General features: G+C 47.1%; 1 protein-coding gene across 1 annotated transcript in view; it reads left to right on the forward strand.

Moving 5' to 3' along the window:
• LOC142774289 (phospholipid-transporting ATPase ABCA3-like) overlaps positions 1-1,738 on the forward strand; it is a 73,192-nt gene extending 71,454 nt beyond the window's left edge. Inside the window, exon 14 of the mRNA XM_075874684.1 lies at positions 1,479-1,738. Within this exon, the coding sequence (XP_075730799.1) occupies positions 1,479-1,738 (260 nt within the window). The remainder of the gene's footprint in view (positions 1-1,478) is intronic.
• The last annotated feature ends 23,862 nt before the right edge of the window (positions 1,739-25,600 follow it).

Consider the following 25,600-nt stretch of genomic DNA (forward strand, 5'->3'; position numbering starts at 1 on the left):
AAACCCACAAGTAAACAGGGCACACGCGCGTACTGTCACAATTCTTACTTTTTCGTGAGTAAGCAGTGTGCTGCTTTCGTAAAAGCGTCCGCGGCGGCGAGTGGTGTGACCTTCGTGCTGTCACGAGTCTGACAAGCGCGTGAGCTGAAGAGAGAACGCCCCGTGGAGGCGGCACTCATCGAAACACTAGAGGCGACGACCTTGAGAGCGCGCTCGACGCGAGACCCTCGCGCCATCTCGCTACTGATGACAAAAACGCAATGAAATTGCGGAGCTCGGAAGGCCGACAAACAGTCTATGGTGCATACAAATAGCTTGCCGTTAGCAATCTTCACAACGTACACTTTGTGGTTTATTAGCGCCGCACGCTGCGGATTGAGAGGTCACTGCTTCGACATCCCGCGGCAGAACGTTTCCTTCTCACTTTTTTTTTATTTGCAATGGGTTGGTGTATATTTTACAACGTCATATCCGTGGCGGAAATACGTCAGCAAAGCCCTGATGAACCCCTGCATAAAACACTTTAGTGTTAAAAAAATGAATGGCAAAACAATTCTGAAATGAGTCTTAGAAGTTCCGGCTGTACACATCGCCCACTGCCGGTGATCGCCGTATCGATGAGGCTCGTTCGACGTCATACGCTTCATGAAGTATAGCCGTCATCTTTTATCACAGTGTGAACCACTGTGAACAGTTCAATTTTCAACACCAAGCTGAAGAAAGCTGAAATAGCTTCATTTTACGGGAAGCTGGCCACAAAACAAAATCGTTAAGCGGATTAGAAACTTTCGCAAAGCAAGCGGCTTGTTTCGTCACGCTTCGCAAGAGCTCCAGTGTTTCGCACACTTCCGGGCCACTGGTATATTTATATAAATTCTAGTTAAAAAATTAAGTTATCACAAAATGCGGTGAAATTCCGCCAGGATGTGTGTGAACACCCAAAAGTTAAACCACAAAACACGCATTACGAGCGGAAATTGGATGCCATGGCTCCTTTAGGGACGTCTTATTGTCGAAGTCAAGAACAAATGGGCATGTGCAGGGCTTGTAACCCGTACGCAACTCAACTACTGGTCATCAAGAGTAACAGACTGGATCGCAAGAGGAGGCAAGTGCATGGAAAAGAAAGCGGAAATCGGGTCAGGAGATGAAATCCTCATGAATGCTTGATAAAACTTGATTTTGTTCAAAAAGCAACTGCGGAGTATTCCGTGTTATATGGCCATCAGCCCATGGTTGAAAGCCACCTGTGTGATCCACTCCATGACCCTTGTTTGCACGACTGGGTCTGAGAGTTTGCAGTGATAACGAAACCGGAGGAAGCACACGACCCTGTTCATTGGGAAATTGTGGGACAGGGCTTTGTTTTGTACTGGGCGTAGTCAGGATGATGAAAATGGTGTTGGTGAGCATGACAGTTGGTCCGCTAACGTCTCAGCCGGGACGGCGAGTGTTCATAATACCGCTGAACTGCGCAGGCGTGGGCTACAAAATGACCTTGTCGAAGAGCGCGTCGGTGCCCTTCCAACGTGGGGAAGTGTTGTCCGTGGTGAAGAGGTGCGCACCCGAAGCCGCGTACGTTCGCGAGTCGCCCGTCGTGGCCACGATCGCTCTGCACACGGTCGTGACTCTGGGTTTCGACCGCATGTTCTTGGAGCTCGAGATGCGCAGCCATCACCTGGGTATCAGCTCCATCGGACTGAGCGCGTCTACGCTCAGGGATATCTACATCAAGTGAGCTTGCTTTCTATACCAAGTTGTTGCCGGTGCGTACTTTAGGAACTTAGATATTTCATTTCATGAAGTAAGGAGTGGCCTCTGAGATCCGTTTTGGGAACATGACGAAGCACTATGTTAATTCAAACAATACACCAAGACGCCTGTGTCAAGTCTCACAAGAGATACCCAAGTCGAGCAAAAGTAAGGGGCCAGTTCCAGATTTTTTCTTTTTTCCTGTATACTAAATAATGCTGATACATACTTTGGCACCATAGCTATTTCGTTTTATTAGGATGAAGTTTCATTGACCAAGATTACCGGCGAAGAGTGATTTTGTCGTGAAGTATGTGTGCATTCAAATATTTTATGTTTATGTTAAATGATATTCTTAACAGTATTTCCTTCTTTGTAAATCACTGTTCTCCACATCCCCACGTATTGCGCGTGAAGGCCATTGAGGGCAAAATAAATGATAAAGCTATGGTTGTAATGGTGAAGCTGAGAGCTTTTTCACAGTTGCGCCAAGAAAAAAACAGGAAGTATTGTAAAGTATTTGTGTACACTGTCTGGGGACGCCGGTAAGTTGTTCTTTAAACAGTTATAGGCTTGTTTTTGTGTGTTTAGTAGAACATGGTTGATTTCGTTATTTTAGGAATCGGTGTAACACGAACGTGAAACGTGTCTTTACAAAAGTATGGTTTATAATTTACTGTACATATATAGGAGAGCCTGCGCAATGTCTGTTGGCGTTTAACAGCTAAAGTACCGTTAATTGTAAATACGTCCACGTCGACGTTTAGTAATACATGTTGATCCCGATGGCAACGCCGATGATTAACGGTTGACTAATGATTAAACTTGCTTTTGTGGTCATGTGGTAGCTATAGTAAACGGTGAAAGCGGAACTAACGAAAGCGGCGTTACAGCACGGCTGATTGTATGCCAAATTTCGCTAAGGTCTTCTACTCATGGCATGTAAGGAATATTAGACAGATTTGGTTGAGCTCCCGTAACGGCTCTGCGAAAGCCGTCTGCCATTGGAAATGGCTGGCAAACTGCGTCTGCAAAGTTTCTGCGGACGCCCAAACAAATATGTCTACTGCCCGATTAAAGGCAAACATCTGCATGGAGGTTCAAAAAAAAAAAAATGCTGGAGTGAAAATCGTTGCCCAGGAGTGAAGCCGTGCCTATGACAAGATGGTGGCTGCGGTGGACACCTTATTAGGGGCATGATTAAGTATCGCCGTTCAGCGATGAAAAACAAAGCGTTTCCATCGCACGCCCAAAGAGCTTAATGTGGAAACTTTTTCCGGTCACACAGTGATCAAAGCGCGTCTATTACTAGTTTTCCTTATTAACCCTCTAATTGGAGGCAAAGGTTTTCGGAGATTCAATCATCCATACTGGTTTTTGTGTGTTATGTTTGCGGGAACAACTGTCCTTTAATGCCGAACATGTCGTTAAATTCCTGCATGAAATCTTCCGTGTTTCATTGTTGTCATCAAAGCTACCATGTGATTGGAAAGCCGCACGCATAAGTCCTGTATTTAAGAAAGGTGATCGCTTGTCGCCTCAAAATTACCGACCCATATCCTTGACCTCACCCTGCTGCAAATTAATAGAACACATAATTGCTACACAAATTGGAAATTTTTTGACTCAACATTCAATCCTGACCAATTTTCAACACGGCTTTAGAAAGGTATATTCGACAGTGACGCAACTAGTTACAATAATCCACTCATTTGCACTTAACCTGGATAACAATAGGCAAACTGACATAATATTTTTGGATTTCAGTAAGGCATTCGACAGGGTTCCACACGACAAATTGATCTTGAAACTTAAACGTATTGGCCTTCCCGAAATCCTTGTAAACTGGATTGCTGACTATCTAAATAACCGTGAACAGTTTGTTGCTATTAATGACCAGCGTTCGCAGTCTCTACAGGTCACATCAGGTGTACCCCAAGGAAGCGTCCTAGGGCCATTGCTTTTTCTTTTATACATAAATGGTATTGTTAATGTCATCACCCCTTCTGTACAAATTAGATTATTTGCAGACGATTGTGTTTTGTTCCGGGATATTAACTCTTTAGATGATCAAAATGAACTTAACTCAAACCTTCATAATATTCATCTGTGGTGCAATGAGTGGGGAATGATCCTTAATGCAGAAAAGAGTGTCTGCATGCGTTTTACACGTAAGAAAGTTCCACTAAATAATACGTACCAGCTTGGGTCTTCAACTCTTAGAGAGGTTACAAGCTACAAATATCTGGGCCTAACTATAAGTAGTAATTTGCCTTGGAACATGCATGTAGACAACATATGTTCAGCTGCCTTTCGGAAACTTGGTTTTCTAAGACATAAACTGCGTACCTGTTCTGCCAATGTAAAGCTTCTTAGTTATTATTCTTTTATACGACCTAAACTGGAATACGCCAGCATTGTATGGGACCCTTACACTAAGCTTAATATTAACAAACTTGAGCGGGTTCAAAGGAAAGCTGTTCGGTTTGTATATTCAAAATACTTACCGTCGGATTCACCTTCCGCGCTGATGTCTGCAAACGACATTCAGACCCTTGAATCCCGCAGACACGAACAACGGCTGGATTTCCTTCAATTATTACTTAATCAATAACTCGCAATCGATTCATCGCCTTACTTATCTTTTCTGTCAACAAGGGACACACGACATAATCATCCCAATTTGCTAACCCCATTTTTTGCGAGAACCAATGCCTTTATGTATTCTTTTTTTCCGCGAACAGTGTCGGACTGGAACAAGTTATGTGAACCTCACTCATTGTAACGTATGTGTAACGTATTGTAAAGTATGAGGTATGTAATGTATTGTCGTTGTTTGGCGTAAGTTACTACTTGTGTTGTGGAACATAGTGTAATGTAGTGTTGTAGAACCGGGTGTGTTGTTGCCTTGCATATTGAAGTTTATTGTAGTGTATAGAGCGAAGCGTGATGTTGTTACATAACGAAGTGTATTGTAGCGTGTCAAACAAAGTGTGTTTTTCGTATGATGTATGTCATTACGCCTGTGGTATGTGTGACGTGCCCTTCCTGCTTGGACCACTTAGTGTCCGCAGTATCTATTAAATAAATAAATAAATAAATAAATAAATAAATAAATAAATAAATAAATAAATAAATAAATAAATAAATAAATAAACCTAATGAAGCATTTACACTAACATATCAAAGCCACTGGATCTCTAAGTGGGCATTACCAGAAAAGAGCATGTTTCCGCCATCTTGGCAGTGGCAAAAGCTGGCTTCACTTCTGCTGGAAAGGCATTGCGGGAGCTTCCACTCCCGCAATTTTTCTTCACACCTCCTTGCTTCTCTGTGGGCCGTCCATGATATTTTGCGGGGGGAGCGTAAACGGGGAACGAGGAGTCACAACCAGATAAAGCAGGTGCATTGCTCTATGTGTTGTAGAGATATTTTGGTATGTATGGATGATTTGAGCCACGCCAACGCTTTGGGCAAAGTCACCACATCGTGGTGTGTCAAGGCGTGGACAAAATTGCACGTATTCTATTAGAAACGCATCAGGGCGGATTCACGCGTAGAAACAACGCGTTAAAGGAACTACTCGTGGGTGTGAAGGTCATGATGCATTACTAAACTTTACTAAACTTTACTTTACTGTGAGGGGGAAGTGGTAGATATAAAAGACATGTTTTAAAGCCTACAAAGTACGGGACCTTGGCGCACTGGATAAGGTGCTCCGCAACTGTTGTCGCTGCACCAAGAGGTCGTGGGATCGACTCCCTTAGATGGAACTTTTAGATTCGAAGCAGCTTATGCCGGAGTTCAATCTGGTGTTGTGCGGCGTCACCACCCTTACTGCGCATGCAACAGTTTGCCCAAGCACTGCCAGAACGTGCTCAGGCGCAAGCGCGTTCCGGACTGTGTAAGGGCAACGCCTCCTTTTTCTAGGAGGCTTTGGTAAGGGTTTGGGTTATATGCTTACACACTTACACTTTCTCGTCGATCATGTGATAGCATCGGGGAACAAGGTTCTGCAGACGTGCGATGAACCAACGCGTTGTATTCTATTCGCGCTTTCCAGCACCTGTAGGTGGCGCGGAGAGCGTCTTCATATGGCGGGTCGAGAGGTGATGGACGCTACCCGAAAAGCATCTGCGTCTCGAGAATAAGGCGGCTTTCGGGCCTCTGGTATCTATAAGCTCTAAACTTTGACGATAAACGTGCAAACAGAGAAGGTTACTGCATGCTATACTCGGTTACAACATAAGACTAAGGACACCCTCCGGCCCCACTACTGCAGCGCGCCGGTCATTCATCTGTCCAACCGAGTAATGAATGGCAATTTTCTTACAGACCATAAGCATTTTTTTTGCTGATACTGAAATACTACGCAGCTATATGAGCTCAAATTTCGTCGTTTTCTGCTTCAATGCTACGCTCAGCTGATCAGTGAAGTCTGAATTTTTTTATGTGATTTGCCAAGAAGTTATAATTTTTGACTGAAATATATCGAAATGAACACGTACCTGTAAAGTCATGTCATATGCGTGAACTACGGGAATGGTTCGATGTCACGGAAATACGCGATAGCAATTAATGGTTGAAAATTCTCCCTGTGATTGCTGTGGGTGGAGCTTACATTTCTTGTAAGGCTGTAGCCGACTATTATAACAGCAGTTGTGTGTTGGAAGAAGTGTTGAATGATTTAGAGTATTGCGTTCTCAGCTATAGGACAGAAGTCAGACTTACCGAAGACCTGGCACTTGAGCCATTGTACGTGCTCAAGGAGGGCATCATGCATTTTAATGACGTATATCACAGAACGTCTGGAATTCTATGTAAAGAAAAACCTAACGCTAAACTGCCTCATCTGATTCGCAGGGTACCGACACTATCGTTGGCATAACGGCTGTGTTGGGCTGCGCCGGACGCCTGATATCTTTTTCTCGCGGAAGTACTCGTCATTGAGAGGAGATTTTTAAATAAAAAATTAGGTGTGCCGCTTCCCAACTTTCCTATTGTGTTTTTGTTTTTAGCCCGATTGGCTGAGGAACAAAGATGGCAATTCTATCTAATTTCGAATCGATGGAACAAACCAGCTCCACAGGCATCACCGTCATGTTTCGCAACGGCTCACGTAGTTAGTAATAAATGGCCATTTACTGGGCCCCATAACAAATTTTTGTTAGACCGTGGGAGTTGTGTGTCCGGTGAAGATCATTATGTGAGACATTTTTTTTCATTTGGTTCATTACGGGCTTAAAAAACTTTTTTTTTGTTAATGAAACTTCGTGCAAAACAAAAGCTAGTGAGAGATTAGTGAAAGTACGTGCAAAACAAAAGCTTGCGGGGATTCCTTCTTCTCACGCAAAATCCGAGATTGGAACCACTTACCCAGACAAACAATCGAATGCGCTTCCGTTTCCATTTTCATTTCCGTACTTCAAAACAAGAAATGATGGTGCAGTTGTCACCAGTGATGCATTACATTTGTTACAAAAGCGACACTCATGTTTTCTTTCCTTTTTTCAATTATTTATTGTTGCTTCGTCGTTTTTAGTTGCATTTTATGATAACGTTGAAATGTCTAGTGCACTTTGCAGACACTTGCTTCTTTTCAATCCTTTTCATTGAAAGTGTTGAATATTGTATTGTGCAAACGTGTCACTACTTCTTTTTGATATACAGAATGTTCTTTTTATATTTTTATGTATACAGTGCTGCATTCACCTGTTGACTTTTTTATGACATTTTGTAAATTAGCTTCTTTATGGTTTCAAGTACATTTGTAATTACGGTGTTACCCATCCTTTCCTGCTTAAGGCCTGAAAATTCAGGCCAGAAGTATGAAATAAATGACAAATAAATAAATAAATAAATGATAGTTCTCATTAATTTTAGTGCTCTAAACTCTATTTTTTAATCAGGTGTGTCGGAGTAATTGAGACACACGAATGTCAGTCTTACCTGCAGTCCTGTCATGTTTCTTTTATGCCTGGTGACAGATGCATAAATCAAAGAAAAATTAAACTCGATAGTAGACGATAATGAGTACGCGTGTTTGTATTCCGCAGGTTGACCCTGGCGAGCGTGTCGCTCAGCGAGAAAACTAGCTGGGCACAACAACTGCGTAAGTCATGGCTTAATTCTGCTTGTTTTTTTTAGCTATACAGCCCTAAACACCGATTAGAAGTAAACATTGTCCTGATCATAGGCGTAGGCATGGTTCTCTGTTGGAGCTAAGTGTGTGGGGGGGGGGGGGCAAATTGGCGGAAGTTACGTTGCAGCACTGCTTTTAGGGGCGAAGCTCCTCCGTTCGTCCCTCGTCGTAGTACGTAACATATCTTACATTTTTACCTGCAAGGTGGTGCCGGTGTGAAATTTCTCCTGTGCGTTGTTGAACAATAAAAAATTCGCAGCATGCGCATTAACTAAAAGCCGAATTCTCCTGCCTCTCATTCTCCCTTAGCAGCCATTGGCATGTACAATGAGCACTATCTGACAAAAAAGGGTTGCTACGTAATACTCGCTGGGCGTAACCTCCTTGGTTTTAGAAAGGTTTAGCGAGCGTTGGGCCGCAGTGCCATGAATTCAGTGAACTAGTATATACCATGAACTCGAGGTGGTGCAAGGTGGGAAGGAGACACTAAGCGCAAGCCGTAAGAAAGTGTGCTTGTGCCTCCTCTCGTTCAGTCCTTGTTATGTCCGCTGGATGGCGGGGCTTCTATATGAGGAACATATGATGAAAAGATGCGAGATGGTGGTACTTGAAGTGTTCACTAGTTGGACGAACGGACACACAGACAGTTGCATGGCCGGACGCACGGATGGCTGCATGGACAGATGGACGCAGGGGCGGATGCAAAGGCGGATGCATGGACGAACGCAGGGACGTGCGGACGCACGAACAGACGCATGCACGGACGGCTGGAAGGACGCACGGATGGTCACACAGATGGACGCATGGACGGACGGAAGCAAGCACGAATGGACAGTCAGATGCTTCGCGCCCGTCTTCATCATTCACCCTGTGGATATGCTGCCATTTTTGTTTAACCCACTCCACTAAGACCCTTCTGATTAGAATGCATTGAAAAACCAAGTTAACGAAGCCGTGCCACACTTTGTGAGCATAGTGAGACAGCAAAGCGGATCGATAAACACGTGAACCATACGTTATAGGCACGTGAAAACACGTGACCCATACGTTATAGTCAGTTTATCTCTTGTAGTTCTGAGGCCAGCACATACAGATTGTCCCACATAAATTGGAGCCAAGAATTTGAAAATGAAGGGCACTTCAGTGGCAAATTGAACCAAACGCGTACTACTCGCACTAGCCTGTAGATACTCAGGTTATTTCTTATTTCTCCCCATACTAACCATTTAGAATTTTTGATTACCTTTTTTTATTTATGGGCTGGACACTCAAAATATGAACACTGAGACGCAGAGCGCTTTCAGAAACCACCGACTGAATTGTTTTCTTTACGATACGTGTAGCGCTGTTATTTTTTTTTTTCGCGTTGTATAGAAAGCCTATAGCAACACTATAGCAGTGCGCTCGCGGTCCGTCACACGGCTTCTTCTCACGTTTCGCGGGCTTTCTTTACAACGTGGAAAAAATAACAGTGCGAGATGCATAGTACAGTAAACTATTTAGTCGGTGGTTTCTGAAAGTGCTTTGCATCTCAATGTTCATATTTGGGATTTACAGCCCACAAATAATAAATTGCGTAATTAAGAATTATTCTTATTGTTATGGGGAGAAATAAAAAGATAGCCTGAGTACCTACAGGCTAGTGCGAGTAGTATGTGTTTGGTTCAATTTGCCTCTTAAGTGTCTTTCACTTTGAAACTCTTAGCTCAAGTTATATGGGACACCCTAGCTGTATATTAGATGCGAAGTATTTTTTGCCCGGGGCTGAGTCTATCTTTCCCTCACGTGTCAGCTCCCCCACTGTGCACGCACATCCCCTCACCCTTTCTCCCCTCTGCTTCACCCCAGCCCTCTCTCTACTGAGTCGGCCGTGAAGGCAAAGTTTCCGTGAGACGGAGTGCATCTGCTTTGTTCATAGCCGTTGGTCGTCAGTCTTTGCTGCTTTACACATTTCGTGAGGCAGAGCGCGTCTGCTTTGGTTAGCGCGGGATCACGTTCGATGTCTCTGGCATGTGCGTTGAGGGACGGCTGTTTGGCAGTGCTATAGTCTTGGTCACCGGCATCAAGCGATGGTCACTGGCAGCGTTAGTCTTGTAGATGTTCTCAAGGGTGATGCACCTGCTTAAGGCGACGTAGAAGAGTTCCTGTGGGTGCCCATCACCATTTCTGCGCTGCTTCGCAAACACACAAGATTTCTTTAGCGGAAAATGGTGTAATTTGGTTTTGGTAATAACCATTATGTTAGGCATTTACTGGCGAACCAAATGCATTTTACGCTTTACCTATTGGTCTATCTATACAATTGGCGGCCTAGCTCCGTGTGCGTTCGTGGCCGTTCGATTAACCTGATGTACTACACCAAAACTGACGTGGCATGAAAAAAGCACAGACGAACATATATGACTTGTCATGACATGAAAATCATGTCCAGCATGTCATGTACGTCAACTCATCACATACGTTACCCAGTATTGATTATCAAGCTATTAACTCGATGCATTACAAAATTAGCACGACATCCCATCAGCGTGTGAAGACAAATAACTGGTTGTAATAAAAAATTTATGCCAAGCATGACTTCGCGGCATACATGACTCGGTCACGGTGTCCTAACGCTTTTATTAACTTGATGAATAGCAAATTCGGTCAGCAAATTCGCGGCCAGTGATCTCAAATGCAGGGTCATATGCTGCGACAAGTAAACTAACCTCGCCATTCTTGGTGCTGTCATTTTGATTATTGAGCCTCGCATTCATTCCTTCGCTCGCTGTTATGAGGGAAGCGAAACATTCGTCGGCCTTCCGCATGTGAACCATGTATAGATGGTTTCAAGGTCACAAGCGTTGTACCCCAGAGACCTTCCGGACACCTCATTTACCAGTTTATAACGTCGATACTGGAAACACGTTTTTAAGCTTCTTTTGAATGTAGGTAATGTCTCTAGTTTTTCAGATAAAAGAAACATGCGAAATGTTCAACAGAATCTCTTATATTTTCATGAAGCTCAAAATAACATTCATCTGAATATATTTTGCCAAATAAGGGAAAGAAAGTGTAGAAAATCAGAGGACTATTTTCGTAAGCTCTTCTTACCCACCTATGTTATTTTGGCACATCGATGGACAAAACCGGATGTCATCAAGCGGCTGTGTTTATAACAGTGAAAGACAACAGGATAAACAACTTTATTTGGTCCTGAGAGGCAAGGCAGCGGGCCAACTGTGTAGGTCCCCACCCAGCCGTTGGCTAGTCCCATGTCGGAACAGAGAGGCCATGCCTCTCCGCTCGTTCACGGGCCCTCTGGACAGCCTGAAGCTGGACGTCTTGTCTGGGGTCTGTGATTGCCGTCGTCCAGTCTTCTTCTGTTTTAAAATCCTGTAACGCAGGGCACTGCCAGAGCATGTGACTCAAAGAGCAAAATTCACCACAATCTGGGCAAAGTGGATCAATATCCGGATGAAGCATGCTCAGAAAGCCCCTAGAGGGGTAGGACCCCGTCTGGAGCATGCGGAGCGTGCTTGCTTGTGATCTGTGGAGCTTATGATGGGGAAAGGGAAAAGTCTGTCGCTCTCCTCTGTAATGAGATGTTATCTCGTGAAAAGTAACGAGAGGATCACTGTGGACGAGCTCTCCCGAACTCACCCGAGAGACCACCACGTTGCGGCTTGTGAAACCTCGCGCACAGTCGTGGGCTATCTCGTTTGGGTTCAGGTGACCCGGCAGTACGTCTGGTCCCATGTGAGCGGGAAACCAGACTATGTGATGAATAACGTCTGAGGGGGGTTTGCTGTGGAGAATTCTGGCTGCCTCTGTGGCTATCAATCCCGATGCGAACGCCCTAACGGCCGCTCGGGAATCGGTGTACACCGAGGTGCGTTTCGTGTCCAGTAATGCCAGCGCTACAGCAGCCTGTTCTGCTACATCGACCAAGGAGGTCTTCACTGAAGCTGCCGAGACAAGTTCTCCCCTGTCATTGACTACTGCCACGGAAAACTTGCTGCCGCCGGCGTGGCGCGCCACGTCCACAAATGTCTCTGTTCCGGAGAGGTTCTTTATGAAAGCCCTAGCCCTCGCCAACCTACGACCTTTATTGTGTTGGGGATGGATGTTTCGTGGAAGAGGGTCAACAATAAAGGAATTCTTTGTTTGATAATCAAGCTGCGTAGTTTCTCCGTGATTGAAGATAGGACGGAGGCCTGCCGCATCGAGCAGTTTTCTTCCTGTTTTGAAACTCGATAACCGAATTATTTGTGCTGACCTTTGCGCTTCAATTAATTCCGAAGTGGTGTTGTGCACTCCTAACTTCATGAGTTTTTCTGTGCTAGTCGTGATTGGGACGCCGAGCACCTTTTTGACACTTTTGTGCATGAGCGTGTCCAATTTATCCCTTTCCGTTTTGGTCCAATTGAGAGCCGCCACTATGTATATGATATGGCTCATGAGGAAAGCGTGGTGGGCCCTAAGGAGGATATCCTCGCCTATGTCGCCCTTCTTGTTGAACACCCGCATAATTAATCTCAGAATGTTCTCTGTTTTTGTGGTGAGATGGGCTATAGTCTTTGCGTTGCATCCCTTAGAGTCTAATAAAAGCCCCAGAATTTTCATAGAATTGACTCTAGGAATTGTGCGACCATCCTTGGTGCAAACGCTAATGGGCACCTGATCGAGAGGGGTGAGTCCCCTAACACCTCGTCTAGCCTGTCTGTACAGCAGGAGTTCCGACTTTTCCGGCGAAAGCACCAGTCCCGTACCTTCCAGGAAAGACTCTGTAACGTCCATAGCCTCCTGTAGAGCTTGTTCAACCGCCGCCTCCGATCCTCCGGGACACCAGATTGTAATGTCTTCAGCATATAAAGCGTGTCCGACATTACGAACTTTAGAAAGGCTTGCCGACAGCTTGCGCATGGCTATGTTGAATAGAAGGGGGAGATAACTGCCCCTTGGGGAGTACCCCTTCGTCCGAGTTTGAAAGGCTCCGAGACTGATTGTCCCAATTTTATTGCCGCCGTCCGACTCTCGAGGAAAGATTCAACGAAGGAGAAGAATTTAACTCCCAGGTTCAAAGCCGATATCTCCTTAAGAATATAGTCGTGTTTGACAGTATCGAATGCTTTAGTGAGGTCCAGTGCGAGGACCCCTTTTACATCTTTGCTTGGAAAGTCAATTATGTGTGTTTTGAGGAGAAGCATGACATCTTGCGTGGAAAGTGAGGGCCTGAAACCTACCATATTATATGGAAATAGGTCATTCCTCTCGATGTAGCGCGATATCCTGTTGTGTACTGCATGTTCTGCTACTTTGCTAAGGCAAGAAGTAAGGGAGATCGGGCGGAGGTGATCTAAGCTGGGTGATTTACCTGGCTTGGGGATTAAGACCACTGTGGCCCTCTTCCAAGTTTCTGGTACGACGCCCTCCTCCCATACCCTGTTTATCTCCTTCACTAAGGCCTGAATGGCTTTATCATCCAAATTTCTTAAGAGCCGATTCGTAACTCCATCGGGACCTGGGGCAGACCTTCCGTTTAGGCCATGGAGCACTTCCCTGATCTCAGCTTCCGAGAAGGGAGCGTCCAACTCTGGGGAAGGCACACCCTCATACCGGTGGGGGACAGAAGTTGAGCTCTGGCTAAGCGGGAGGTACTTGTTGGCAAGTATCTGAAATTGGGAAGCTTCTGAGATGCCTGCCATTTTCTCCTTATTAATAAGTCGGTCTATGGCTAGTTTCTGATTGCCTTTGGATTGTCCATCATCTAGGAGGTGTTTGAAGAGGGTCCATTTGCCTCCTTTGCGCATTTTCCCGTCCGCAGCCGAGCAGGCGTCCCTCCATTGTTGTTTATAGAGTTCGGAGCAGTGCTCCTCAATATGCCTATTGAGCTCCGCAATCTTTTTCCGTAGCCTGCGATTTAGCCTTTGTTTTTTTCATCTCGCGATGAGAGAGCGTTTGGCGTCCAGGAGGTGCGCTAACCTTGCATCCATCCCCAGAGCATCAAATTCTGTTACTATTTCTTTGGTGGCCTTCTCGACATCCTTCTGGATTTGTATAAGAAGTTCACTGAAGGTGTCATGTACTGACTCATCTTCACCTCTGATTTGCCTAAAAAGGTCCCAGTCTGTATATTTATAGGTTCTTGGGGGTGGTGCTCTTATTTCCATCCGGAGTTCTATGATGCTGTGGTCGCTTCCCAAGTTCTCCTGTAAGTTGGACCACTCGACCACCGCATTTCTAGTGAAGCTGAGATCAGGCATCGTGTCTCTGGCGACCCAGTTTCCCAGCCTCGTGGGAAAACGCGGGTCGGAGATAAGCGTTAGGTTTAAGTCTATACTGGCTGCAACTAGATTGGCCCCTTTCTTTGTCCTCGTAACATAGCCCCAAGACGGATGGGGAGCGTTGAAATCCCCAGCTACTATTAAAGGGTGCGATCTGGCGGCAGTTGCGACCCTATGAAGGAGTGAGCGGATATTATGTTTATAAGCCGAAGGAGGGCTATACAGGTTAAAAACGAATATGTTGCTTCGGATTTTGCCGTTGGGGATGATTTCAATTAATTGTGCCTCGAGACCGGATCTCTTATCCGAGTCGCAAATTTTGACTTCGTGCTGCTCAAAGGAGGTATCTTTCCTGACCAACGTGGTGATACCTCTGCCATTTGCGCCTTTTTGACTAATCGAACGGTAGCCCGAGAGAACTACCTTCTCGCTAAGTGTTTCCTGCAAGAGCAGGACGTGCGGCATTGACGCCTGTGCTTTGATGAGCTGCAGTAGAGCAGCTTTACGCCTTAAGAAACTTGCGCAATTCCACTGCCAGATAATTATGTTTCCGGTTTGGCCCGCCATTTTGAATATTATTGAAGGAACATAGCCTGCGGCGAACTCGTAGCGTCCGAATCCTGCTGCACTATCTTGGCTTTTGCAATCGTACCAGTGTTGGTCGTCTTGAGTTTGCTAGAGTCAATCATTTTCATTTTAGATTCGAGGATTCCTACTCGACGTGTCAGGTGGGAGACGCTCCCGTCCATACGTTCGATTGTGCTAGATTGAATGGCTAAGGCCTCTCTCACCTGCTTGAGCGATTCCTCAATCGCCGTTAAAGACGCGAGTACATTTTTCTCAGGGACCTGAGCGGGGGACTCGTCACTTTGCATTGCCACGCTTTCCGCGATCGCGGGGGGCGAAACGGCCTTGCGCTTATTCGACCCTCCTGCTTGAACCGGTATGGGTGTGGCTACTTCACGGGGTTCACGCGAGTTGCGGAAGAGCTCGAACTCGGCCCTCAGCGTTCGTAGTGCTTCTTGAAGTTCTGCATTTTCTTTTTTAAGCATTAAAATCTCTGATTGTTCTCTTTTTGCTCTGGTAAAATGCCCTGCGTTACCTTTTGGCCGCTTGGGATGTTCATCCTGGCCTTGTCCGCCCAAGACATTTGCTTCTGAACACGGCCCTTGGAACCCGATCGTCCTCTCGAACGGGAGCGACTGCTGCCCTTGTCACGCCCTCTGGAGCGAGAGCGCGATATGCTGCCGGAGCGTCCTCTGGAGCGGGAGCGTCCTCTAGATGCCGATCTGCTGCGATGAGCGCTGGAGAATGATTCTTCTTCCGCCAGTCCTTCTTCGCCTCCAGCTGTGTCGGAGCCACGCCGCGCGCGCCTACGGCGGCGCCGCCGTCTTTGGCGCATGATGTAGGGCACCTGGAAGCGCTTTTAGCACTTGCGGTCCGCCGTTGGGTGCGCTCCGCCACAGATGGCACACGTGGGATCACACTGATGATCCGGTGATGGTGACTGCATGCCGCATCCACGGCATTTCTTCTGTTCATCGCCCTTGGGGCAAACATCGGACCTGTGGCCCAAATCACCACATGCATAGCACACGTCCACTTGCCTGCGATACAAGGAACAAGGGTATCGAACACCATCACACACGACGTGCTGGGGGACCTTTTGTCCGTCAAACAACACGATCACTGTTGGTGTCTTCTTGATTCTTCGAACCCCCAGAGCGTCAGGGTTCCTCCGGTTGACGATCATCTCTGTCAGTTCTGCGTCACTGAGATCCACATTGATTCCACGGATCACTTCTTTACATGTGTCGTCAGACGCAGCCACGTAAGCCGCCAAGCCTATGACAGTCGAGCCCATACTTATCTCTTGGACCCTGGCGTAGGCACGTGCATTCGCCTCGAACGGCGTGGCAACGACGAAATGTTCTGGAAGGGGTTCGTGCACAGCGTGTCGTCGAACACCTGCTCTGCTGTTAGGGAAGCCGCCATTGCGAGCGAGCGCTTGAAGATAAGAAGGTCTGTCTTCTTGACATCCATCCCTCCAGGTGGCCGTATAATGGTCTTAAAGTGATCCCTGGGAAGGTTTGGGGTCCTGGAAGCTTTCACAACACGCCTCAACACGTTCTGTGAGGCGGCAGTGCGGGAGCCGCCTTTACCGCTTCCTGTCGCTGACGTGGGCGCATTACCAGCGTTACAATCCGCCCGCTCGGCAAGTTTCTTCTTCTTGTTGGCTACTTCAATCCATCCCGCGCACTCCGCTTCTTCCGGATTGATGTCCATGCCTTCTGCAACCGACACATTGGGGTTGGAGGCCATTCTTCAGCTCGACGACGCGTTAGACGTCGTCGCGACGCTGTTGCAGCGCCCGAGAAACGCGTCGACGCGCGAGGCGTCTGCGTGGCGTGGGTAAAAGTCCTGGGGATGTCCAAAAATTTCACCCACCGGTAAGATGTTGGTATCTGCTGGTTCACTACAACAAACGGCGTCGAATGATGCACAGTTCTTGCTAGTTGAGGCAAAAAATCCGTGCCAGAACACTTGAACAAACGGGAGCCGACGTGTTCGCACATCCTCACTGGGCGAGCGCCTCACTTCTGACTAACAGTGAAAGAGTCTACACGCAGTGGCACTCAGCAGCCTGTCGTAACAGTTGATCAGCAGCAGTGAGACGCACTGCAGGCTCCCACACTGCAGCTTCGCATCTGAGGAAGCCAAGTGGAGGTGCCAAGCCAATGTTTGCCTATATTGCGATGGTAATGACGCCTACAGCAGAATCTTGCAAAATATTTTTAAAACTTTGTAATAAGGTTCCACGTTCACTTCGTAGAGAAATTTTCTAGGTTTTCATTTTCAGTTACATTTAAATCTTGCCTGGTTGGGCATGTACATTCAGGGTAAAATAAGCAAAAGCCTGATCTGCTCATATTCCTGACACGAAAGAGCTCCGCAATCAAATGCAAACGTCTTTGGCTGTGAATTTGATAGTGGATATAGATGAAGACGGGGAGACGCTCTAGGTGCCGACCAGTGCGGACGCGCGAAGATCAGCTTCTGCTTTCAAGAATGCTTTCGTGTGGTAATCACGAATTTGTCGCCGAGTTTTCAGTCCCATCGTGTGCCTAAGTTCTGAAGAAATCAGCAGATACCACCTTTTTGCTGGTGAGTGGACTTTTAAATTGTTTTGGGGGCATTTTACTCGCCAGCGCCACCGGGAGATTTAAGCATAATAACCAAGGAGGCGATTGTCGCCGATGCGCCGACCCGGCGCCAACGTGACTTAACGCTCTGCGCGTTCCAGGACCTGCAACTGAGAATGGATACCAAGTAGATGGAGAGGACATCTCTCCAGAGGATTGCACGGAAGACATGGGTTGGAAGGAAGCCGAAACGAGACGCTCAAGGAATAAGCAAGCCGTGGTTAGCATTCCTGCTGCCAAGGGTTCGACCAAGGCTGGCGTTGCGGGAGATGCTCGAGCCAGTCGTAGTAGGTATGATACCAAGCATACAATCGTGCGAGCTGGACGCATGCAGCCACTACCGAAGGACTTCAGCAAAATTGTGATACGACCACGTGGAGGATTAAATACCTTGAGAATTGGCACTGGAGCTGTGGCAGATGCGATAGTACTGGTGGCCGGCATCAAAGAGCAGGAGGCCATGCAGGACATCATCTGTTCCAACTTGCAGCAGAACATTATGGTGGCAAGCACTCCGGACCAAGACTGAGCTTCAAGATACCTCAAGGTCGAGCAAATTGACATTGGAGGCAAAGTTTTCGAGGTTAGCGCGTACGCCACGGCACCCCATGATACTTGTGAAGGAGTGATTCGCGGGATCCCCGTAAGCGATACTCAGGACATTTTGACCCGAAAGATTGTGAACGCGAACAACCCGCTCGCGCCGCAGGCCAAGAGAATCAAGGACACTGGGACAATAATCCTAGCGTTCGAAGGACACAAGGTGCCCAGATTCGTGAGATATGGACCTTCACTTTTGCAGTGCTCACTTTACCGCAAGAACATCGATATTTGTTACGTCTGTGGAAAGCTGGGACATCGGTCTGACGTCTGTCCGAACCCAGCTGAAACCATCTGCAGAGGCTGTGAGATCAAGAACCCTGTTAGCCTGCACCAGTGCAATCCAAGATGCAGGCTGTGCGACGGTCACCATCCCACCGCAGACACAGAGTGCAAGAAGAGGTTTTTAGTGCCATAAGTCGTCAGACGCAGACGTTGGGAAAGATCGCGAGCAGCCGCAGAAGCCCAGGACGCATCAATCACATCGAGTCCAGACATCAAAGACAAGCAGCTTATTCCAGCCTACGGGACCCAGAGCATCCAGACTACACAAGAACAGGAAAGGCAGCCCCACTCCAGGGGGAGGTCGCGTTCCAGAAGAGGTTCTAGACCCAAGGCCCGCTCCCAATCACGGGGGTGCTCGAGTTCTCAAGGTCACCATCAGAGTCGGGATCAGCCTGGGCGCCACCCAAATGGCCAGCTGCCTGGCGTTCAGTTCGAGATCACGGCTTCCGACCCGGGGAGGACGCCTGCAGTTACATCGAAAGGTAGCTGGGCTGAGCGAGTGTGCAACCGCGTGGCAGAGGTGATGACAGGTAAGCTGCCAGAGCATGATATAATTGCACAGCTAGAGCAAGAAAACGCGAGACTTACAAAATCGAATGAGAGGCTATCAGCTGAGTTAAATGAAATAAAAATTCTTCTCACTAAGCTAACGAGCGCGCAGTCTTCACAGCGAATGCCTCAGCCAGTTGATGTCCCTGTGGCTGAAAACGTGGGGGACTCGAGAACGACAAAAAAAGAGGTCAGTCATGGCAGAACACGTGGAAGCCAACCAAACGACCATGTTAGATATGAAAGAGGTCTTTGACACGCTCAGCAAAGTAGTAGCCAATCTTAGCGAGTAGATGGGTAGCCTACAATCAAGCGTGGTGGCACTGGAAGAGCATATGTCTTTGCGCATTACAAAGGTCGAAGCATATCTGCACAATACAGCAAGCCCTCCTCATGCACCAAACTCACCCCTTCGGCCACCAATACTAGTGGTACCAAACCTGTCGACAGGTGCAGCATCGGGCTCTGGCCGCCCATGTGATAACCATGATGGCAGCGCTACGTGAAGCATTTCGTATCTGGCAATGGAACTGTAGAGGTTACCTTAAAAAAAGGCAGCCCTACAGCAGTATATCAGGAGCTGCCAAGAAAAGCCTCACATTATATTATTACAAGAGACCCTTTCACCGCAAGCAACGTTGCCTGGATTCCGGCATGTAATAGGGGATACTGAAGGGAGGGGAGTCTGCACCTTCGTATGCAACAAACTAACGCACGTAACCCATGACCTCAAGATAGAAGCAGGCCGGTTGGAACACGTCATGGTAGAGATCGTGCCAGGTACCAGCAATCGTCAGAGCATTTTCATTCTTAATATATACAGCAGTCCAAAGGAACAAAAGCAAGGATTCAAGACGGTTTTAAAGAAAGCTGTTAATATCACCGGGGAATGTCCACTTGTCATAGCAGGTGATTTCAACGCCCCTCATCATACATGGGGTTACAAGTACAACACTGGGAAAAGAAATCGACTTTGGCAAAGTGCCACACAATTTTATCTCACCCTAATCACAGACCCCAGCCTACCAACAAGGCTTGGTACATCTTGCTCAGGGATTCCACCCCGGACCTTACATTTGTAAGGAACATCAAGAAGGCCCAGTGGATGAACCTTGCTGTAGACCACGGGAGTGACCACTGCATTCTCGCCACTACCTTCTCTGTGGAGCGTAAAAAGCAGAGAGAATTTCACTTCACAGACTGGGGTAAGTTCAGGAAGATAAGGATGGAAAGGGAACAAGATGGCCACAGACAAGGCTTGGAGCAGTGGGTCCAACAGATTAAAGATGGCATCCAATCCGTCTCCTCCACCATTACCACAGATTTTCCGGTTGAAAGAATGGATAGCCAGCTCGCTCATCTTCTTGAGGCAAAGCAATCACTACTGAACCGTTGGAAGGGTCAGCGCCTGAATCGAAGACTGAAGAAGAAGATAGCTGAGGTAAACAGATCAGTCGAGGAACACTGTCGCGCGCTATCCAGGCAGCAAAGGTACGAAATATGCAACTCCAACGATGGTCAGATGCGCATTGGCAAGACATGGAATATGTTAAAGCATCTCCTCAATGAAAACCAACAAAACAAATCAAAAGTATGTCATCGCTCGAATTTTGCATAAGGAGATAGGGCACACTACAGAACAGCAAGTTGTGCAGCGGCTCGTGCATAAGTACCTCCCAATCAAAAGAGGATTGGCACCAACAAGTAGACAGTACCAGGGCAGGCCCAATCCAGGTCTTGAGGGCGACTTTAACATCGAGGAGATCAGAAGAGCCTTGCATGATCTCAACGGCAGGTCGTCCCCTGGCCCGGACGGTATATCAAACAAGGCCCTTCGTAACCTTGACGATTCAATTGAAACCCTGAAGGATATGATTAATGCAGCATGGAAAGAAGGCAGGGTGCCAGAGCAGTGGAAGCTGGCCAGGTCGATCCTTATTCCTAAGCCAGGAAAGCCCCCTAACTTGGACAACATGAGGCCAATATCCTTAACATCATGTATCGGCAAGGTTGCAGAACATGCCATACTGCACAGAATAAAGAAGTACTTAGAAGATAACGACATATATACACACAATATGGTTTGATTCAGGGCAGGGCTATCCACACAAGATGCATTGAAACTTATCAAACACCAGGTCATCGACAACAAAACCAGAGACGTGAGAGCCATTCTGTGCCTAGATCTAGAAAAAGCGTTTGACAACATCCACCACTCATTCATACTCGAAGCAATTCCCAAGCTTGGTCTGGGGAAAGCCTTCTATGACTACGTATGGTCCTTTCTTACAGATCGGAAAGCCGTGATGACGATTGCAGATATCGAGACCGCAGCAATCGAACTAGAAGCAAGGCGCACGCCGCAATGGGCACTGATTTCACCAATGCTGTTCAACATTGCCATGATTGGACTGTCAATGAAATTATCGAGCATTGAAGGATTGAAGCACAGCATCTACGCAGATGACATTACCATCTGGTGCACAGGTGGAAGCGAGGGGCAGATTGAGAGCGCCCTGCAAGAGGCGATTGACACCGTAGAATAGTACCTTCGTCCTTCTGGACTCAAGTGCTCCTCGAGTAAGTCAGAACTTTAACTGTATCGGACCGCACGCCGGGGACCGAAGCCCAGGGGATGGAAGCCGTTAAACCAGATAGACATCCACCTCTGTACAAATCAAGGGGATGCCATCCAGAGGTTTGACTCCATCAAAGTGCTGGGCATGCTGATAGAGTCTACCGGTGCCAACAGCAAATCTATAACCAAGTTAACTTGGTAAACAGACAGTGCGGTGCACCTCGTACGCAGAGTGGCCAAGAAATGAAATGGGATCAAGGAAGACAACCTCATAAGGTTGATGCATGCGTTTGTTCTAAGCCACTCCACGTACGAGGCAGCAATGCACAACTGGTCAAGAGCAGAGTCCGAGACACTGAATGTGCTCCTCAGGAAAGTTATCAAGAAGGTCCTGGGTCTACCCATACATACCAGCACCGAGCGTCTACTTGAGCTTGGCATTCACAACACGCTCGAAGAAATAGCAGAAGCCCAAGAGAGAGCACAGTTTGCAAGGTTATCTACAACAAGGTCGGGGAGAATAATCCTGCAGGAGCTGGGCCAACACTTAATGGCAATCAGACACAATTACAATGATATCCCCGACAACATCAGGGAGAATGTCACGGTGTCTCCTATACCAAGAAACATGCATCCAGAACACAACGTCGGAAGAAGGGTAGCGAGGGCCAGGACTATACTTCGTCAAGTCTCAAACGAGGAACGAGGGGTCGTATTTGTTGACGCGGCTTCCTATGCCATTGGGAAAGCGTTTGTGGCAGTGGTGGTCGATGGGGCTGGCCATGTCGTCAACTCAGCGACGGTCAGGACGAAAGACCCAATCATTGCGAAACAGGTGGCCATCGCCTTAGCACTCAAGATGGATAACATTGAAGTCGTCTACAGTGATTCCATGGCAGCACTATGGGCGTTCGCCAAGGGGACGGTCTGTGAACAAACGCTGAAATACTGCAAGGCAAGAACATAACGCATCATCTTCTGAGTTGGTTCCCAGCTTACCTTGGGCAAATCAACAATTCCCCTCCGAATCTCAATGAAGCAGCACAAGAGGCGGCGCGAGAACTCTCCAACCGCACCTCCCCGGGGATGCGTTCTACCGGTGAAGGGGATAACCGGGAAATTCCTACAACATATAACGAGCTCATTAAACATTTCTACCTGTCTAGAAGGATTTTCCCTCCACCTCACAAAAATCTAACCCGGCTCCAAGCACTTACATTAGGGCTTTTGCAAACGCTGATGTACCCTACTTTGAAAATGTTTCACATTATGTACCCTTACCTATACCCAAGTAATCTTTGTCCACATTGTGAGGAAATAGCTTCAATAGAACACATGCTCTGGCAGTGCACCAAATTCGCTCATACATCGAACATCACCTCTGCCAGTTGGGAGGCGGCAATCCGCAGCTCGTCCATGGCAGATCAGCTCTGGGCTGTCCACCAAGTCCACGAGGCGGCTGAGGAGCTTGGCATCTCATTCCCCACGTGGGAGCTGCCCGCAACACGGTGATCTGTGTTTTGGAGGACCAAATAAAAGTTTATCCAATCCAATTCAATTCAATAGGTGAAGACGGTTGCTCGTTGCCTAGTCGTTGCGTGCGTGCAATCGGGATGGCTCACTGCTCTCCCATAGATAAGTACGAAGTACTCGAAATCGTTAAACACGTTTTACAAACACAGTTTTATAAACACAGCCATTGGCCATGTGTCCTCGATGTATGTAGTGGTAGGCATCTACCTCTCGTTTAGTTCTTCGAATGTCCGCTACATGGCGGTACTTGTATATAATGAATCCGTGAAGAAAATAGGCCAGATGGTGATACTTGGAGTGTTCATTAGATGGACGAACAGACGGACGGATGGACTAAGGAACGGACACGGCCAGCAGACGGACGATTCACGCTTACCAATAAAACCTTCCGAAACTTTGCCCCACTCATCGCATTCACTTTGTGGATATGCTGTGATTTTTTAAGGAAGCATACATTGATAAAGGCAAGCTTCCGTGCGATGCAGTGACATCAGTAAAAGTGTGCAATTCACGTGCGGAGCGCTGCAATGGGGCCATGTGCGCGAAACCCCCTGGTGGTGCGTGTACACGACACGTTCACGTACGAGATTGGACAAGAAGGCTCGTGGCACGCGACCCCAGCCGGAATGAAAAATCTCGGAAAATCGCCTGTCACTGTACGTTAGGGCTTCAAAGTGCGAAGATCGGGAAGGCCAGCGTCGCTACGGCGACGGAAGCAGTAGAGCCGCCTAGGTATGACTTGTCTGGGGCTATCGCCGAAGAGGCTCGGGGAGAGGCCGTCGATCTTGCAAGTGAGGCTGCTCAGACTTGCCGCAACCTGTCATAGCGGTTCCTGGGGAGACTACAGTTCTTCCGCTTCGAGCTAGAACGGATGCGGCCCGCATCAGACTAACGAGTCAGGCGGAGCCTAACTGAGCCAGAGAAGACGACGAAGACCAGAACCAATTGGCAATGAGTTCGAGCGTACCATTATGCGAAACAGAACGACAACTGTAGCAACTAGGGAAAGGCGTTGAGGACACTATCGACGAAGCGTCGACAAGGCAAGGGCACCGAGTCGACGTGGCTAACGTGGCAACCCGACAAGCGGTAAGAACATCTCGATACCAAGACGCCATCTTGGATAGATGTTGGCTAGCTCTAACACATATTGTTGCTAGTTTTAATTTCTGTCTGTATCAGACTGGTGTGTACATCATCATCATCATCATGATCATCATCGGCCTAACTACGTCCACTGCAGGACAAAGGCTCCTCCCATGTCCCGCCAGTCAACTCAATCCTGTGCTTGCTGCTGCCATTTTACACCCGCAGAATTCTTAATCTCATCTGCCCATCTAACTTTCTGTCTCCCCCTAACCCACTTGCCTTCTCTGGGAACCAAGTTAGTTACCCTTAACGACCAGCGGTTATCCTGTCTACGCGCTACATGCCCGACCTATGTCCATTTTCTCTTCTCGATTTCAACTATGATATTCTTAACCCCGGTTTGTTCCCTGATCCACCCTGCTTTTTTCTTGTCTCTTAAGATAACACCTACCATTTTCCTTTCCGTTGCTCGCTGCATCGTCCTCAATTTAAGTAGAACCTTCTTTGTAAGTCTCCAGGTCTCTGCTCCGTAGCTAAGCACCAGCAAGATGCAGCTGTTGAATAGCTTTTTCTTCAGGAATAATGGCAATCTACCAGTCAGTATTTGAGAGTGCTTGCCAAATCAGACCCCCCCCCCGCATTCTTCTAGTTACTTCAACCTCGTGGTTCGGCTCCGCGGTTATTACCTGTCCTAAGTAGGCATCGTCTTTTAAAACTTCTAGTGCACTATTCCCTATCTCGTAACGCTGTTCTCTTCCGAGGTTGTTGTAGATTACTGTCGTTTTCTGCAGATTAATTTTAGGACCTACCTTTCTGCTCTCCATGTCTAACTCCGTAATTATAAGTTCATTCTCTGAGTTACTCAGCAATGCATTGTCATTGGCGAAGCGCATATTAATAAAGTACTCTCCCTTAACACTTATCGCTAACTTTTCCTATTCTAGGCCTCTGAAAACCACCTGTAAGCACGAGGTGAAGAGCATTAGAGTGATTGTATTCCCTTGCCTTACACCCTTCTTGATAGGAATTCTCTTGCTTTCTTTATGAAGCAATATATGGTAGCAGTTGATCTCCTGTACATTTCTTCAAGAATGTTTATATATGCTTCGTCGACGCCCTGATTCCGCAGTGCCTGCATGACTGCTGGTATTTCTATTGAGTCAAACACCTTCTCGTAATCTATGAAGGCTATATATAGTGGTTGACTGTATTCTGAGCATTTCTCTATTACCTGATTGATCGCATGAGTGTGGGCGATTGTTGAGTAGCCTGCTCCAAATCCAGCTTTTCCTTATGTTGATTTATTTCTAATGTTGCCTTAATTCTGTTAGCAGTTAACTTTGAAAATAGCTCGTATACGGCGGAGAGCAAGTTCGTCGGCTTGTAATTAAGTTCTTGGCATCTACTTTCTTATGTATTACGATGATGTTAACATTCTTCCAAGATTTTGGTACTCTTCCCATCAGGAGACACCTTGTAAACAGGGTGGCTAGTTTTTCTAACACAATCTGTCCTCCATATTTTAGCAGATCTTATGTTACCTGACCCTCACCAGTAGCTTTGTCTCTTTGCATGCTCTCCAAGGCTTTTCTGACTTCTATCA

Source organism: Rhipicephalus microplus, chromosome 10 (assembly GCF_043290135.1).
Source record: "Rhipicephalus microplus isolate Deutch F79 chromosome 10, USDA_Rmic, whole genome shotgun sequence".
In the NCBI taxonomy this organism is placed as follows: Eukaryota; Metazoa; Arthropoda; class Arachnida; order Ixodida; family Ixodidae; genus Rhipicephalus; species Rhipicephalus microplus.